At 45.8% G+C, this 15,727-nt stretch overlaps 1 protein-coding gene across 6 annotated transcripts in view; it reads right to left on the reverse strand.

The window, feature by feature from the left end:
- Nucleotides 1-15,727, reverse strand: part of itpr1b (inositol 1,4,5-trisphosphate receptor, type 1b) — a 108,992-nt gene that overhangs the window by 52,932 nt on the left and 40,333 nt on the right. For 5 of the 6 annotated variants that reach the window (XM_061220787.1, XM_061220786.1, XM_061220784.1 and 2 more), the window contains 14 exons: nucleotides 15,526-15,580; nucleotides 14,889-15,054; nucleotides 14,554-14,730; nucleotides 14,378-14,455; nucleotides 13,698-13,835; nucleotides 13,048-13,173; nucleotides 11,810-12,010; nucleotides 11,099-11,350; nucleotides 10,260-10,385; nucleotides 9,532-9,660; nucleotides 6,509-6,629; nucleotides 6,113-6,297; nucleotides 4,316-4,464; nucleotides 3,241-3,352 (listed from right to left, as the gene is read on the reverse strand). In XM_061220787.1, the coding sequence (XP_061076771.1) occupies nucleotides 3,241-3,352; nucleotides 4,316-4,464; nucleotides 6,113-6,297; nucleotides 6,509-6,629; nucleotides 9,532-9,660; nucleotides 10,260-10,385; nucleotides 11,099-11,350; nucleotides 11,810-12,010; nucleotides 13,048-13,173; nucleotides 13,698-13,835; nucleotides 14,378-14,455; nucleotides 14,554-14,730; nucleotides 14,889-15,054; nucleotides 15,526-15,580 (2,015 nt within the window). Of the gene's footprint in view, nucleotides 1-2,244; nucleotides 2,281-3,240; nucleotides 3,353-4,315; nucleotides 4,465-6,112; nucleotides 6,298-6,508; nucleotides 6,630-9,531; nucleotides 9,661-10,259; nucleotides 10,386-11,098; nucleotides 11,351-11,809; nucleotides 12,011-13,047; nucleotides 13,174-13,697; nucleotides 13,836-14,377; nucleotides 14,456-14,553; nucleotides 14,731-14,888; nucleotides 15,055-15,525; nucleotides 15,581-15,727 lie in introns of all 6 variants that reach the window. The other variant, XM_061220788.1, reaches the window with a different exon arrangement.

Raw genomic sequence — 15,727 nt, forward strand, 5'->3', positions numbered from 1 at the left:
GAAGCCCATGTCCAGGATCCGTCTGTGTGTGGTGGCTCTTGATGCATCAACTCCAGCCCCAGTCCACTCCTTGTGAAGCTCTCCCACACTTTTGAATGGCCTTTTCCTGACAATCCTCTCCAGGATGCGGTCATCCCTGCTGCATGTGCACCTTTTTCTTCCACACTTTTTCCTTCCACTTAACTTTCTATTAATGTGCTTTGATATAGCACATTGAGAACATCCAACTTCTCTTGCAATTACCTTTTGAGGCTTTCCCTCCTTGTGGGGTGTCGATGATGGTTTTCTGCACAACAGTCAGGTCAGCAGTCTTCCCCATGATTGTGAATTCTACTGAACCATACTGAGAGACAATTTAAAGGCCCAGGAACCCTTTGCAGGTGTTTTGGATTAATTAGCTGATTAGAGTGTAACACTTTGAGCCTACAATATTGAACCTTATAACACAATATTCTAATTTTCTGAGATTTTGAATTTGGGGTTTTCATAAGCTTTAAGCCATAATCATCAAAAATATAAGAAATAAAGGCTTGGAATATCTCACTTTGCATGTAATGAGTCTATATGATATATTAGTTTCACCTTTTTAGTTGAATTACTGAAATAAATGAACTTTTGCATGATATTCAAATTTTTCGAGTTTCACCTGTACCTACATACATACCTGCAGTTCAGCTGCTGTTATACCTACATACATACCTGCAGTTCACCTGCTGTACATACCTACATACACACCTGCAGTTCGGCTGCTGTTATACCTACATACATACCTGCAGTTCAGCTGCTGTAATACCTACATGCATACCTGCAGTTCACCTGCTGTAATACCGACATGCATACCTGCAGTTCAGCTGGTGGTATTGTCTGAAGATTACAACGCCCATACTGACAGGGCAGAATGTTTATACAGTTTTCTAAGTCACTCGCCTATGCTACTCTCGGCTGACTGTGTTCAACAGAGCTCTATGGTCTCCACTATTTTAGTTTTGCCTCCACAGTTCATAAACATATCAGAGCCATTGGCCACTTGTACAAGAAGCACCACACACACACACCCATGCACACGCACACACATCTCTTTAGCTACATAATTGAGCATTTATAGGATTGCTCCTTGTTCTAAATACTCACACCCGTTTTCCCTGAGGGAGGAAATGTGCTTACAAAACAAGGGCCCTTCATCCACATCCGATCCTCTCTCAACAGAGAACCCCCTGACAGAACATGTTTTTTTTTTTTCCTCAGCCTCATAATGGCTTCCTTGACTTTCATTGGTGCACCAATAACAGATTCGAAAGGCAATTAAAAAAATCAAATCAAGACGATAATGAGAACTCTCCAATACTGCCAGTAAGTAAGAGATTGAACACACCTGACTAATCAGAAACATGTCATCAGTAAAAGCAAAATGGTAATAAAAGCATAAGTAAAATGAAATTCACATTATGCACCTAGACTCACTAAGGACACACTGATAAACACTCTCACACAAACACACACACACACACACACACACACACACACACACACAGAATTGCCATTTCCTCAGACTACAGACAGTATATCATCATGTCATACAGACATCAAAATGTCAAGTTGGTCACAAGCCAGTAGTATTGTGTGGATGGTTGTTAGTACTTTCAAATAACAAAAGGAAGGGTAAAAATACTTCAGTGATGTGTGTAGGGAATAATGCAGGATATACTTTAAAGTGCAGGAGATGTTTTAAATGCAATACAGTCACAACAATACGCGCATAATTCATTTTGGTGAGGAGACAGACTACCAAGTTGGAATGCCATTGCAATTGCTATTATGTGGACTCAAATGTCTAAATAACCTGCAAGGAGTATCTGGTGGCAGTCTTGTGCAACTTACAGTATTATGAGGAAGGGTGGGGGTTAAAGCAGTCAGCCACTGCCCAAACTCTGAGAAACAGGCTTTCGACACGTGCACACATGCTGGCAGCGCATCTACAGCCCTACAGCCAGGTAAGTGCCCGTACACAGCAATACAGTAATCCCATGGAATTACTACGGCACGAGACACATGGGAAAGGCAGGTGTACTTACCGACTCTTTGGGAGCACTACGAGAGGGAGTTGGAAGGGGCGGGGGGGGGGGGGGGGGGGGGGGAGGAATCAGCACACCACTACACAACATCTAAAATACGAAAAGAAACTAGCACAGCACAGCTAAAGACAGAAACAAAATATAGATAAAATAAGTTTAAGAAATGATCAACCTCAGCCACATCGATCTCATCATCAAGGGTAATCAGCTGGAAGAGAAGAGTATAGAGCGACAGTCAGAAGATGCGTCAGTATCAAGGTTTACAGATGTGAGACTGAGACAAAACCAAAAAAAGACATTCCGTACTTAGTAATGTTAGTAAGCAAGTAGAAAATTAAAATGAAGAAATAACAGCATTTCAAAGCATTGATCCATATCAACGAAAACAGAAGCGGTTACAACCAAGCCCAGAGTTAGGAGATTAGTAAAGAAGAATTTAGACAGCCTGCATACAGCTCATTAGTCAGGGAGGCTAAAACATGCTGCTGATGTCACAGTGAAGACATGCTGCTGAAGTTTCTGCCTCCGGCCTCCATTACACTGAAGTACAGCCTGCTACTGCACAGACACGGGGTGAAATCACCAGTGTGGGGTTCATATGCAGTCTTCCGACCTGCATTTCAGGACCGGAGAATAAGGGCTACTGTGTGTGTGCGTATGTGTGCGTGCATGCTTTCACCTACAATCAATAAGGGCCTCAATATGTTAGAAGCATCTCCTGCATGTGGTGAAGACACTGCAAACTCCAGGCTTCACAGCAAAATATTCTTCAACATAAATGATCACTGACCTTTCACACTGCCACCCCCATGACCTATTCCTATATGTCAAACATGAGTAACCAGGCATTCTGTACTTAGTCAGATAAACAAGGCAATACTTGCACTGAGTTGACCCACCCAGTAGATACACGGAAATCACAGCCCCTGTATAATAGCTGCTTGGCCTTACAATCCAAAGATTTATGTCATAAAACTAGCCCCTGGGCAACTGACAAACTGCCAAATCCTTCAGAAACATATTTCAGAAATGAAGTTGAGCAAAAACAGGGAACTTCTCTTTCCTGAGTGGGAGCTCATTTGGTGGGAGGGCACATTCACCCAAAGTTGCACTCTTGCCATATTCAGTGAGAACACCAGCCACGGGCTGGATGGATGGGTCTCCGTACCTTCTCGCTGTAGCCTCTGTCTTTGGCCATCATCTCACGCAGAGTCTGCAGCACTTTGATGCACAGGCGCTCCTCGTTCTCCTCCAGGAGCTGTTTGGTGTGCTTGATGAGCCTGGCGAGAAGGGAGAGAGATCACCACCAAGCTATGGGCCAGCACATCCTGTCATTCACATTCATAACGTCCCACACAACCAACCTGATGGTACACAGATTTCATGTGGAACTGAGAGTGACTTAAAGGCTGAATGTTAAAGGACAAACATTATTGAGTGTCTGGGGGCAAAAGCCTCACTTTCTAAACGGACTTTCCCATGCGAATGAATGTGAGGAATGAATGTGTTTCCTTTACCAAACAGACAACAGTGTGGCTCAATAGCAGTATTCAAACTTTTGAAAGTTATGTAGACTTGCATCCTTGACACCAAGGAGAAGGAAGCAGACAAGATCAACAAACAAATACTAAAGCCAGCGAACGAGTGCGAGCCAAGACTACAGACTGATCAGAATTCAGACAAGAAAGGGGAATGATACTTTGAAGGAAGTTTGGCTCCTCTCCCCATTAGACTGTATGTCATCCAGGCCTAAGCAATCGGGGGAAGGGAAGTCAAGAGCAGATCTGGGTTTTATTTATTTTTTTAATCACAGTGACCTCACATGCTATGCCACGTGGTAATCCCTAGGATTTACAATAGACTAATCCCGATGAAGCACCTGCTGAAGGGCCTCTTGAGACTAGCAGCGCTGTAATCCTGATAGACAATGCGCTGAGGTGTGCCTGCGAGAGCAGGGCATGCTGGGAGCACCACCAGGCCCCATCAGCACAGCTGTCTGACTAAGCAACACTCTACACCAGCACAGGAAAAAGAACCTTGCCTCCATTTGCTTTTGGCATTCAGAGAAAACTAATGACTAAAAATGACTAAATAATGGGGGGAAAACAAAAAACGGAAGCAAAAAAAGCAGCACCAGGCTGGATGATCTCAACATGGTTTCTAATGCTCAGACACTCAGACACGGAGGTTAGGTCTCTGGCCAGGGATCCTGGGTTACAGCCCCTGCAGTACCAATCTCTCACTTGCAGATGAAGCCTCCACTCTCGCACTTCCTCCGTGCGTCCGTGTTTTCCGGGAACAGCAGCTCCGGTCGGTGCAGCACATCCACCAGCACGGAGAGCTCAGCCTGGACCAGGGGCCGGAGACGGTCCTCCAGGGCGGAGACGATGTCCTGCAGCATATAGTGCAGGGGAGTAGCCGTTACCTCACCATAAACCAGCACTACACAGGTTTATGTTCCATTTCATTCCATTTCATAGATATAAAACACATTTTCCCCCTTTTCTTCTTCTGAGCCACCCCTGTGCCATCTGAGCATCCGGCTGCACACTGAATTACTGACAGAGGGGTCTGTAAGAGTGTTGGCTGTGGGCTGTGCTGTTTTCAGTCGTGGTGTGGTCATCACCGCTGACTCAGACACAGACGGAACACACCCTGGACAGCTGTGCAGTGGCAGGCGGAGGGGCAGGAGTGGGGGAGAGAGCACGAGGTCATAATATGGTGCACTGGCACCACGGCGTGAACACGAGATGAACTCAGCTGAGCTCCCCCCACTTCCCTCCCTGCCTCGTGGGCAAGGCCAGGAGTGACTCTGCGTGAGCATGCAGGCGTGTGTGCGTGTGCGGTCGTGTGCGTGTCACAGTATCAGCCCACAGTAATGAAACTGCGTTCAGTCTGATTCCTCTTTATTCACAAGGCAACTGGATGGTCAGCCAAAAAAAAAAAAAAAAGAAAAACTGTTTGTTCAACAATTGTTAAATGGGTCGTTTCAATCCTGGATGCAGATTGGCTGAGAACGCATTCTGTAGGGATTATAATCCAATACAGTAACAGTTATTCAAACAGCCTGTTTTTAAATAATATCACTCTGCGCACAAACCACTATTTACTAAAAATATTACATTATCAATTAATTGTTTCTAAATGTTGTAACCATTGACAATACGGCACTCAGTTGCTGGCACTCTGCTTCACACTGCCTAACAAAACCCCCTGTAGCCAACACAGCGCATCCTCTTGCGTCAGAATGGTTGTAATTATGACGAGATGACCACACTGTAAATATTTTAATGATCAGTTGATTTAATAAAAAGCAGATTAATGAGGTGTTCCGTGAAACAGCATTGCCAAACATCCTGTTACCCTGAAGCTCAGAGATCCGTCAGCATGCCCATAAAGCATATTTTCAGGAAAAAGGAAATGTAATCAGAAGAACTACAGAGAGAACTTTTCAGGGCAAACATCCCATCATCACGACAGACAATAGATGGATTGTTCCGAAACCTCCAAAGAAAATAATTCTCCTCTTCCTTGTATATTATAAAGTTAGAAGCTACTTTCTTTACACTGTACTGTTCTGTGAGACAAAAGCGGTGTCACACACTCATACAATCTCCACGCATGATCAAAAGGAAGTTACCATAGAACTGGACATGAGCCATGAACTTGCGATGTCACCATTTCCTGTTTTGAGTGTACTCAGACACGGGTTCTTAGAAGCCCTGCCTGCTTTCCTTTCCAACTCATAGCACCTGACCCTCGAGAACAACCCCTGGACATTAAGTGACCATTTTAAGTCTCCCTCTTTCCCCTCTCTCCGAATTCAGAACACTCAGTCATATTCACCCGACCATTTCATCAGCAAAACATCCTTCACCACTCTTCCAAAGTGCTGCCACCCACTGCCTCGCAACCATCCTACCTGCTGAGTCTCGGCCATTACGACAGAGGAGTGCATTCGGCTCCATGCACCTCAGCGAGGTTTCACAGCTAGTGAACTTATCCTGGCTTCATTCCCATTTCGGGTTCGCAGCGGTCACCTGCAGCCTCTCGATGATGTTCCTGTAGTCACGGGACGTGGTCAGCGTGGAGTCCCTCCTGGCCGAATTCCGTGCCGACAGCCTCCAGCTCAGGGCCGTCTTCTGAACGATGTTGTTAGACTTAACAAAAAGGTTGTTCACCTGACTGTCCAGGTCCACAGGGATGGCTATAGCCCGGCTTTTCGCTGTATAACAGAAACAGCCATAGTTTACCCTGATTGAACAGTGTGTTACAGGGAACAGGTCTCTTGACTTCACAGTCATTAGATTGAAGCTGGAATACATTGTATTAGTATTGATGAATATGGAAAATGTAATTTTAAGTGGGACAGATTACCATCTTCACTTACAGTACCTGGTAATAATTAAGAATGGATAGGTGCTTGTATATCTTACCCACATCAGAGAGCACTTTGATACAACCCTCAACAGATGCCTTCTGTGTGGGCATCAGCCAGCTACAGTGATACACCCTGAACACTCCTTGTAGGAGCTGAACAAACACAGGCTGTCGAGTCTACAGAAAAAAGGTAGATGGGGAGAGAGAAAGGGAAAGATTATACTGGCATCATGTCAGGATCAGTCTGTTACAGTCTCTCAGCTGAGCCTATTAGAGAGGCTACACCATAGCAGTCACAATGTGCCAAAGCAATCTCTCAGAATCAACCCATCAGTGTGAGTGGTTAACACAGTCCGGGCTGTAATTCAAAGTGGCGTCGCGAAGGAGACAAGTACCAGGAAATGTGTTTAGGGGGGCCGGGGGCGGAGTAAGGTCTGAGGCTAAGAAGCAAACAGCTAACATACAGACATGATATCTTGACATGATATCTTACTTCCATGCCTTATTTGAGATCTGTGAGACCACAGAGCAGAACAAATAAAAGCTTACTTGTACCCAAAACTGGGTAACTAAATTCTAAAACAGTCTTGTGACAGTGAGCAATTTCATGTTGTCTCATGACCATAGTCCTGTGTTGATGACAAAATCCCTTTAGTCCAGATCTACTGGAGGAAATGGGCGTTTCAGTGCTTCAACGTCAAACACGACAAAGGGGTTTATATCTACTGATATTGTACCTCTTCTTCACTTCTACAAGTGAAGAGTTTAAACACTCTTAAACTAGTAGACCAGCAGGGTTTGCCTGGTATGTAGCAATTTTGCAATTGGTTTGTTTTGTTTCTCAACATGATCACCCTTGCAAGCCTACCAGACGAGTGTTGCACATGACACCACTAACACCAGTAAAACACCCTGTGCTACCAGGACACCAGTAACAAATACCTCAGTCATTTTCCCGAGAATGGACGCCTGCCATGAGAGAGAGAGGGGTTAACACAGTCACTGAACTCTGCATGTCGACCAGCCTCCACTGACCATTTTTTTTAACACTGCATCAATCTCAAATGGGAAGGTGAAGAGTGATTCCTTTCTACTATTTATAAACACCATCAGTGGGGTTAAGTGGGGCAGAGAAGGGACATCATCTCAATCACCTCAGACAGGGTCACAGTGCTTCCTAGTCTCACTGAAAACACTTTAGAAGACGATGTTTACCAGTTCACAAGTGAAGGGCCTGAAATGAGTTTATAATGACACATTTATTCTTTCTGATGATTAAGTGATAAGAACACTGTCCTGGTAAAAGACGTTGAGAACAGGAGGGCAAAATGGCGGAACAAGGAGCACTGCGCGCTGCTGAAGGCTTCTCTCTGAATATTTTGAACCAGAGTGGAAACGCTGAACACCAAAGCCATCAGCAGCACAGCCAGCTACTCCATACAGGACGTGACAATGTTCTCATACACCCAGAGTCTCCTGAGCTACGATCATTTCTAACACGAGTAACGGGAGAAAGATTAATGATGATAGCAGCTGGAGGGAGGCTCTGTCGGTGTAGAGCACGCCCTTTGAGATCACCAGCTGGGGGACGTAAATGTGGAGAGAGACTGTGTGTCATGTCACCAGAGTGGGGTGAAAGGTCCGTTCATAATTGACCAATTTTACCTGCAGTCCGAAGGGCATCTAGAACTGTATCAATCGGCCTAAAACACTTTGAATGTCTCTGCTTCTATTAGGTGTTCTGGTGTGACATTGCATATACTGTAGTGAGAAAAAGTATTTGCCCCTTTCCTGACATACTGTATTATTGCATCATTTGTCACACTGATGGTTTCAGATCTCTAGACAAAATATAATAGTATGTAATATATGCAATTATCAGATTCAGCAGAAATAGAATGAGAAAAAAACAGATATTTTTTACTACAGTATCAAATGTGCAGAATATGTTTTCCCACATATGTGAGGGTGAACAGAAGTGGTGTGACAGAGCACAAGAGGAGACTGAAGCAGTGATGCTGGGGAGGTGGTGGTCACTGAGGCAGTGAAGGGAGCTTCGGAGGAATTCTATTTTAAAAAAGGAACAAAAATATTGCAAGCAGTTAAAACCTAAACACAAACAAAAACATCAGAACAAGCTCCTAGTCGCTTTAACCCAGACAGGAAAGTGACTAAGCCTTACTAAGAAGAGAGGGGGTTGTGGTTTGGCCATCATTTTGTTCTAATCAGTGGTTTACCAGCGTGAATAGCCACCCCAGTGCACTGTGGGAGCTGTGCGCAGCACTGTAGGCTTTCTTGCGAAAGGGACTTGCCCAGATCTGGGAAGTGAGGAGTTTAAGACCTCGTCACATGATGTGGCTCGCCAAACTGTTCCTGGAAACCACTGACTGAATTCCTCAAATCAGTAAAAGCATTTCTAAAGAACTACAGGGAATGATGCAACTATCCAAGGGCTAAGATCGAGGCTAAGATTCTAGGGAAACAAACTGCCCCATGGGACCATGACTGATACTTACAAACATATATCGTGCAACCTACGTTGAATAAATGTAGGGTTAGCATTAATCAAAGTCAGAGAGAGAGAGAGAGAGAGAGAGAGAGAGAGAGAGAGAGAGAGAGAGAGAGAGAGAGAGAGAGAGAGAGAGAGAGAGAGAGAGATACTCCTCAGATCTCTGTATAGGGTCACATGTTCTCCAGGAACCACTAACCACAATCCCTTGCTCTATCAAACCACTCTACTTGTACATTAAGGCAGCCTCTCCCTTTCAAAAACATTTAACATTACATTTCTGTTTTATCAGGTGCAGATAATTGTGGTGCTGCTGTTTCTGTTGGCAGAATTGCACTGCCTGTGAACTCAAAGTATTCAAACATCTGACTGGATTCTGCTGATGCACAGCACTAATGTGCTTTGAAATTCGATTCGTGGTAATACCATGATCACTGGATTTTGACAGGACATTGGCTTTGCTCTTTGATTTGATAATTGAACTGTATTACCATAAACCTTTGCACTTTTTCCAGAGCAGGTCAATGCGGACCATACATTTTGACTATGTAACCAAGTTGCCAAGGTCACCTGTAGACTGGTGCTCTGATCAGAAAACGGAGAGCTGAAGAATGTGGTGACGATGCCCATGACAGTCTCAGTCACATAGCATTCCAGGACAGTGTCCGCATGTTTCCTGTCACTTGTGTTGTTACACACCTGCAAGGAAGAAAGTAACAGTAGGTTTAGAACAGGGATACACCATTTTACCCAGAAAGATTAGTTAATGCCAATTCATGTACCTTATTCTAAAGCAGGGACACTCAATCTGTCCCAGGAGTCAGTGTGGGTGTAGGCTTACAGTATACACCTGATTCTAATCAAGGTCCGTAGCAGAGACTCAAATGGTTGATTAGTAGAATCCGGTGTGTAACTGCTTGGTTGGAACAAAAGCTTGCACTACTATTGGCCAGGTAACTGGGAAGGGCTTCCCACAGTGAAGTAAGAGGCACAAATGCTTAACCACTCACATTTCCTACCTTACCTCACAAGAGGAATACAATAGCAGTTCTTTATTTCTTCACAAAAATATACAGGCAAATTAATTGAATAGCTGCCAGAACATATTTTGCAGACTAAAGGCCACTTCATCTTTAAATGTTTTGGACCAGTAAAGCATATCTTCCAAATCCCTTGCAGCTGCTATTTGGCAGTAAGCACAATTACACCATCTACAAACATTGAAAAACATCACTGAACAGTGTGTGACCTTTCCTTGGGTAATTTTCAGAGTGCAATGCGTATGGATTTTTAATTACCCGGCAGATGTCAACCAGGAAGTTCTCAAAGAGCTTCCATACATGGTTGCTGGTGTATATTTCCTTCATCTCCACCTCTGTGTCCACATAACAGTGATTCAGGAAGTTTATGTAGGCAATCTTCACCTGTGGGACCAGAAGGAAACATATATTTCCATACACCGTTCCAAATACTCCATGTTGTCGTGAGAAAAACAAGCTAGGGAAGGGCAAGTACAGTAGACACAACATCTCTCTAAAACTGGAAAGTCTGAAGTATCTTGGCTTGCAACCAATATATTCATGTTCAACTCCTTGGTGGGATACAGCTTTTCTAATCTTGGCCAGAGATGGGTGACAGGCTGTATAGAGGGATAAAGATACAATATAGTGTTAGCTACGTGGGTCACCCAGATTAAGAGATCATTTCAAGTGAAATGAATAAAGTGGAGAAAGGTACTGTAGTTTACTTTTGGGTCAAAACACAGTGAGCATCCAAAAGTTTACACAACCTACTTCTAAAGCACTAAGAGAAGGAAAGGCAAGTGTGCGCATGAACATCATGGTGGGTGTGCGTGCGCACATGCACGTGAGTGTATGTGTGTCGGTGTGCGTGTATTTTATAGGGATATTTTTAAAGCAGCACTTGAATGAACACCTGCAATGGCCAGCTTCAGTGAGAGATGAATTTCAAGCAGCTCATTAAATACACCAGCATTGAGGTTCAGCGCCAATTAGTCCTTTCTGAGACGCTCTACACTATCCAGCAGGGCTGGAAATCCGTGAGGGCATCAGCCAGACAAACAAAGCATCGGCGCCGAGCCGGATTCCCACCGCCGGCCAGACTGGCCCGCTCTCACCTCGGGGATGCAGTCCTCGTGAGTGACCACGCGCACGATGTCGTCGAGGGGCAGCAGGGAGTTGCACTTGATCTCGGTGTAGACGTTCTTGCCCTCGGTGCAGACGGCCAGCAGCTCCACCAGGTGGATGTGGTACATGAGCGGGCTGTTCTCATCCACACGCTCGCGCTCCGACCGCATCATCTGCACCAGCGTCTGGAAGGAGGAGCGGTCGTTGTAGAACACCAGCACGTCCTCGCCCGAATTCACCAGCTGTGGGGCGTGGAAAAAGGGAGAGATAGCATGTCACATAGTACCACATAATAATAATAATAACAATAATAATAATAATAATAATAATAATAATAATTAGTTATTTAACTGACACTTTTATCCAAAGCGACTTGATTAGACTAACCCAGGGACAATTCCCCCTGGAGCAATCAATTGATCAATTGATCAATAAATCAATAAATCAAGCTGTTCCACATGAAAGAGCACGGGTAACAGTGAGGTACACATTCAGAATAAAACTGAATGTGAACATTTAGTCCTAGTGCTTGTAAGTTCAATTTCATGTTACTGTACATCCCAATGAAAACAAAAAAAGAGTACCAAATTAAACAAAAACATCTACACAGAGCCACACATGCGCATGTGCACACACACATGGGCATGTCCACAGACACAGGAAGCAACAGGATAGACAGGGTCAGTACAGCGGCACATCACCTCAGCCATGACGATGTCCTGGCACTTCTTGATGAACTTGTTCTCGGCCTTGACGATGGTCTGCAGGAACTTGAGGTACTGCACGTTGCGGCCGTGCGTCTCGATACAGTGCACAAAGTGCTGCACCACGTGCTCGCTGATCTCGCTGCACAGCTGGAAGTTGTTCATGAAGATGTGCTGCATGGTGATGGCCTCCAGAATCTACAGAGAGAGGGCCAGAGCCCGGCTGAGTAAGGGCCAGAGCCCGGCTGAGTAAGGGCCAGAGCCCGGCTGAGTATGGGCCAGAGCCCGGCTGAGTAAAGGCCAGAGCCCGGCTGAGTATGGGCCAGAGCCCGGCTGAGTAAGGGCCAGAGCCCGGCTGAGTAAAGGCCAGAGCCCGGCTGAGTAAAGGCCAGAGCCCGGCTGAGTAAAGGCCAGAGCCCGGCTGAGTAAGGGCCAGAGCCCGGCTGAGTAAGGGCCAGAGCCCGGCTGAGTAAGGGCCAGAGCCCGGCTGAGTAAGGGCCAGAGCCCGGCTGAGTAAGGGCCAGAGCCCGGCTGAGTAAAGGCCAGAGCCCGGCTGAGTAAGGGCCAGAGCCCGGCTGAGTAAGGGCCAGAGCCCGGCTGAGTAAAGGCCAGAGCCCGGCTGAGTAAAGGCCAGAGCCCGGCTGAGTAAGGGCCAGAGCCCGGCTGAGTAAAGGCCAGAGCCCGGCTGAGTAAAGGCCAGAGCCCGGCTGAGTAAAGGCCAGAGCCCGGCTGAGTAAGGGCCAGAGCCCGGCTGAGTAAAGGCCAGAGCCCGGCTGAGTAAGGGCCAGAGCCCGGCTGAGTAAAGGCCAGAGCCCGGCTGAGTAAAGGCCAGAGCCCGGCTGAGTAAGGGCCAGAGCCCGGCTGAGTAAGGGCCAGAGCCCGGCTGAGTAAAGGCCAGAGCCCGGCTGAGTAAAGGCCAGAGCCCGGCTGAGTAAAGGCCAGAGCCCGGCTGAGTAAAGGCCAGAGCGCTAGTCTTCGGATCTCAGAGCTGGGGGCTCAGATCCACTGGGCGATACTGTTATAGCACTATGGGACCAATACTCTGCAAATGGGACAAATGTGCATTTAAAAGATCAAAGATCAAAAGATCAAATGCAGAAGAATTACTTTAAAATACAAAATCAGTTCTATAGGGTTCTAAAGGCAAAATTGAAATAGTACTGGAAGGAAGTGAAATCTGCTGACATTCTCAGCTGAACCTGGAAAGGTTCCTAAACTCCCGTCAGGAGGCTCACCCCAGGGTTGAGGAAGAGGCCCAGGTGCTTGTGGAGCAGGGCCTGGTTCTGCTGGTTCCCTGCACAGAAGTTCTGCAGGAACTCATGGGCCAGCTTCATAATCTCCTGCATCCGCACATCCTCCCCCTACAGGACACACACAAGTTACTGACAGCGCAGTTGACTGTAGGCACACGTACACGCACACGTACACGCAGTACACAAGATTTAAAACAAAGTTTGGTGTGCAATTCAACTGGTAGACAAAACTACTCTCAAGAGTTTCTGTGATACCATGTGCTTTTGGAGGGGGGGGAGAGGTGTGGATATTTTCTCACACAGTGATTGCTGTGGGTATTGTAACACAGTGGTTGCTGTGGGTATTGTAACACAATGATTGCAGTGGATATTGTAACACAGTGATTGCAGTGGGTATTGTAACACAGTGGTTGCTGTGGGTATTGTAACACAGTGGTTGCTGTGGGTATTGTAACACAGTGATTGCTGTGGATATTGTAACACAGTGATTGCAGTGGATATTGTAACACAGTGGTTGCTGTGGGTATTGTAACACAGTGGTTGCTGTGGATATTGTAACAGTGATTGCTGTGGATATTGTAACACAGCGGTTGCTGTGGATATTGTAACAGTGGTGGAACGGGGCGGGGCACCTTCTCATAGGGGATCTGCAGCAGCTCCAGAATGACGGCGTGGGCCCCCATGTTCCTCAGGAGCCGCTGCTGCTGCTTCCTGCTCTTCTTCCCCGAGGCCCCCTCCTGCACACACAGCTTACTGAGCCGCAGCAGGATCTGAGCACAGAGGGGAGACGACCATTGCCAGGTTATTAAAAGCTCCTCACCTGCGATTACGCCTAATATGACCAATATGAATTATAGGATGAGGCTTAATTCACTATAGGCACGATAATGCAATAAAGGTATAATGTACAGTAAAACCGGGTGATGTATTACTTTTGAGTTATTAACCTAACCTACTGTTACATTTTGAGGTTTTAAACAATATATACATATTAATTTATTGAGTTTGACATCACAATATTGTGTCAGAAATGAAAAATGGAGCAGTGGCTCCACTCTAAACAAGGCTTCCTGGAGTTAGACTGAAGAAGGGCCTAAATAATGCAAGGCTTCTTTATAACGGTGACAGTGTATGATAGAGGTTAGGGAATTTAGCTCATAACTCTGAGGTTCAATTCCCCAGGGGAGCACACTGAATATGAGCTGTGTAAGTCACTTGAGATAAGAGCATCTGCTCAGTGCGAGAAGTGTACATTCATCACAGATATGAGATACTGAGCTGGAGGTACACGGTGATCAGACAGAAGAGATACCTCCTTCATCACTCTGTAGTTGTAACTGCTGGTGCTTTCTGGCTTCTTCTTCTCTGAGCCACTGGAACTGGAGTCTCCCTAGAAAGAAAACAAATAACAGGAAAATGCCTTCAGCTCCAAAACCACATTTTGGAATCATCTACAACAAGTCGTGGTAACTGGAGCAGGAGCCACACCTTTTTCTTGTGATCGGATTCAGGAGCAGGCCCATCCCCCCCGTCTAAGGCCTCGTCTGGCCCTTGCCGCTTATACACCCACAGCTCTGACTTCTCCACGATGGAGCGCAGCTGGTCCAGGTCCGACTTTATCTGCTTGTAGTTGTCCACATCCTGGCTGGTCACCAGGAGCTGAACCTGGAGTGAGGGGGGGGGGGGGGGGGGGGGGGTCGCAGGTTCATCAACATAGGGAAATACTGTGTAATTAGACGGTAATTTATGTTGGAGCTGTGCTATGAGGTAAGATGGTGGACTGGAATGAAGCCCAGATGGAGCAGAGCTGTACTCTACAGTACCTGTTTGAAGGCCAGCAGCACCTCCTGTCTCTGGCTGAAGTGTCTGAAGAGCAGATGCAGTGCTCCGGACACCAGAGGAGGGTAGTCATGCATGGTGAGGTGGAGCAGAACCCGCAGGAAGGTCCTCCCTCCATGGTCGTCCAGGTCCAGTGGCGTGTTCTCCTCACTAGGCCAAAAACAAGAGAAGAAACAATCAAGTCAAGGTGTTGACTTGAACAACTCCGTAAAGAGGAACAAGCTTAAATTTCACCACAGAGATTTGAAAGACTGAGGTCACATTATAGGAAGTGTTTGGTTGCAATTCTTGCTGCACCAGTTAAGTTGAAGGGGGAAATTTTCACATGGGTTGTAGCATATGGGCGCTTTATAAGTTCTTCCAAGAAAAAAAAAAGGAATTATAAAGTTAATTATTAAATAAATGAATTACCAATTTAGAAGAAAACGTGATTTGTCTTTCCTTGGATTTCCCTTTGTCTAATTTAGTACTTTGTCTAATGATCAGAAACCATTCAGGGTGACAAATATGCAATAGAGGAAATCAGGAAGGGCACAAATACTTTGACGGCACTGTACCGTTCTGTACGCACACATACCCCCTCCCCCCTCTGGCTTTAGGGTTTCGCGTGAAACTCTTTACCTTCCACCAAATATCCCTTCTGCTTGTTCTTCAATGTTCTCAAAATCAAGTGCTCCTGAGGGAACATAGTGTTCATAAAAACAGGGTTATCAGGACATATACTGGATTGCTTGCAAACTTTCATTACATAAGGCACATACCGCAGCATACTGTACTACACAATGGCATTATTGTGGTACCCTGATTCTGACCTTGATTGCAA

The sequence above is a fragment of the Conger conger genome, chromosome 14 (genome assembly GCF_963514075.1).
Source record: "Conger conger chromosome 14, fConCon1.1, whole genome shotgun sequence".
Classification (NCBI taxonomy): domain Eukaryota; kingdom Metazoa; phylum Chordata; class Actinopteri; order Anguilliformes; family Congridae; genus Conger; species Conger conger.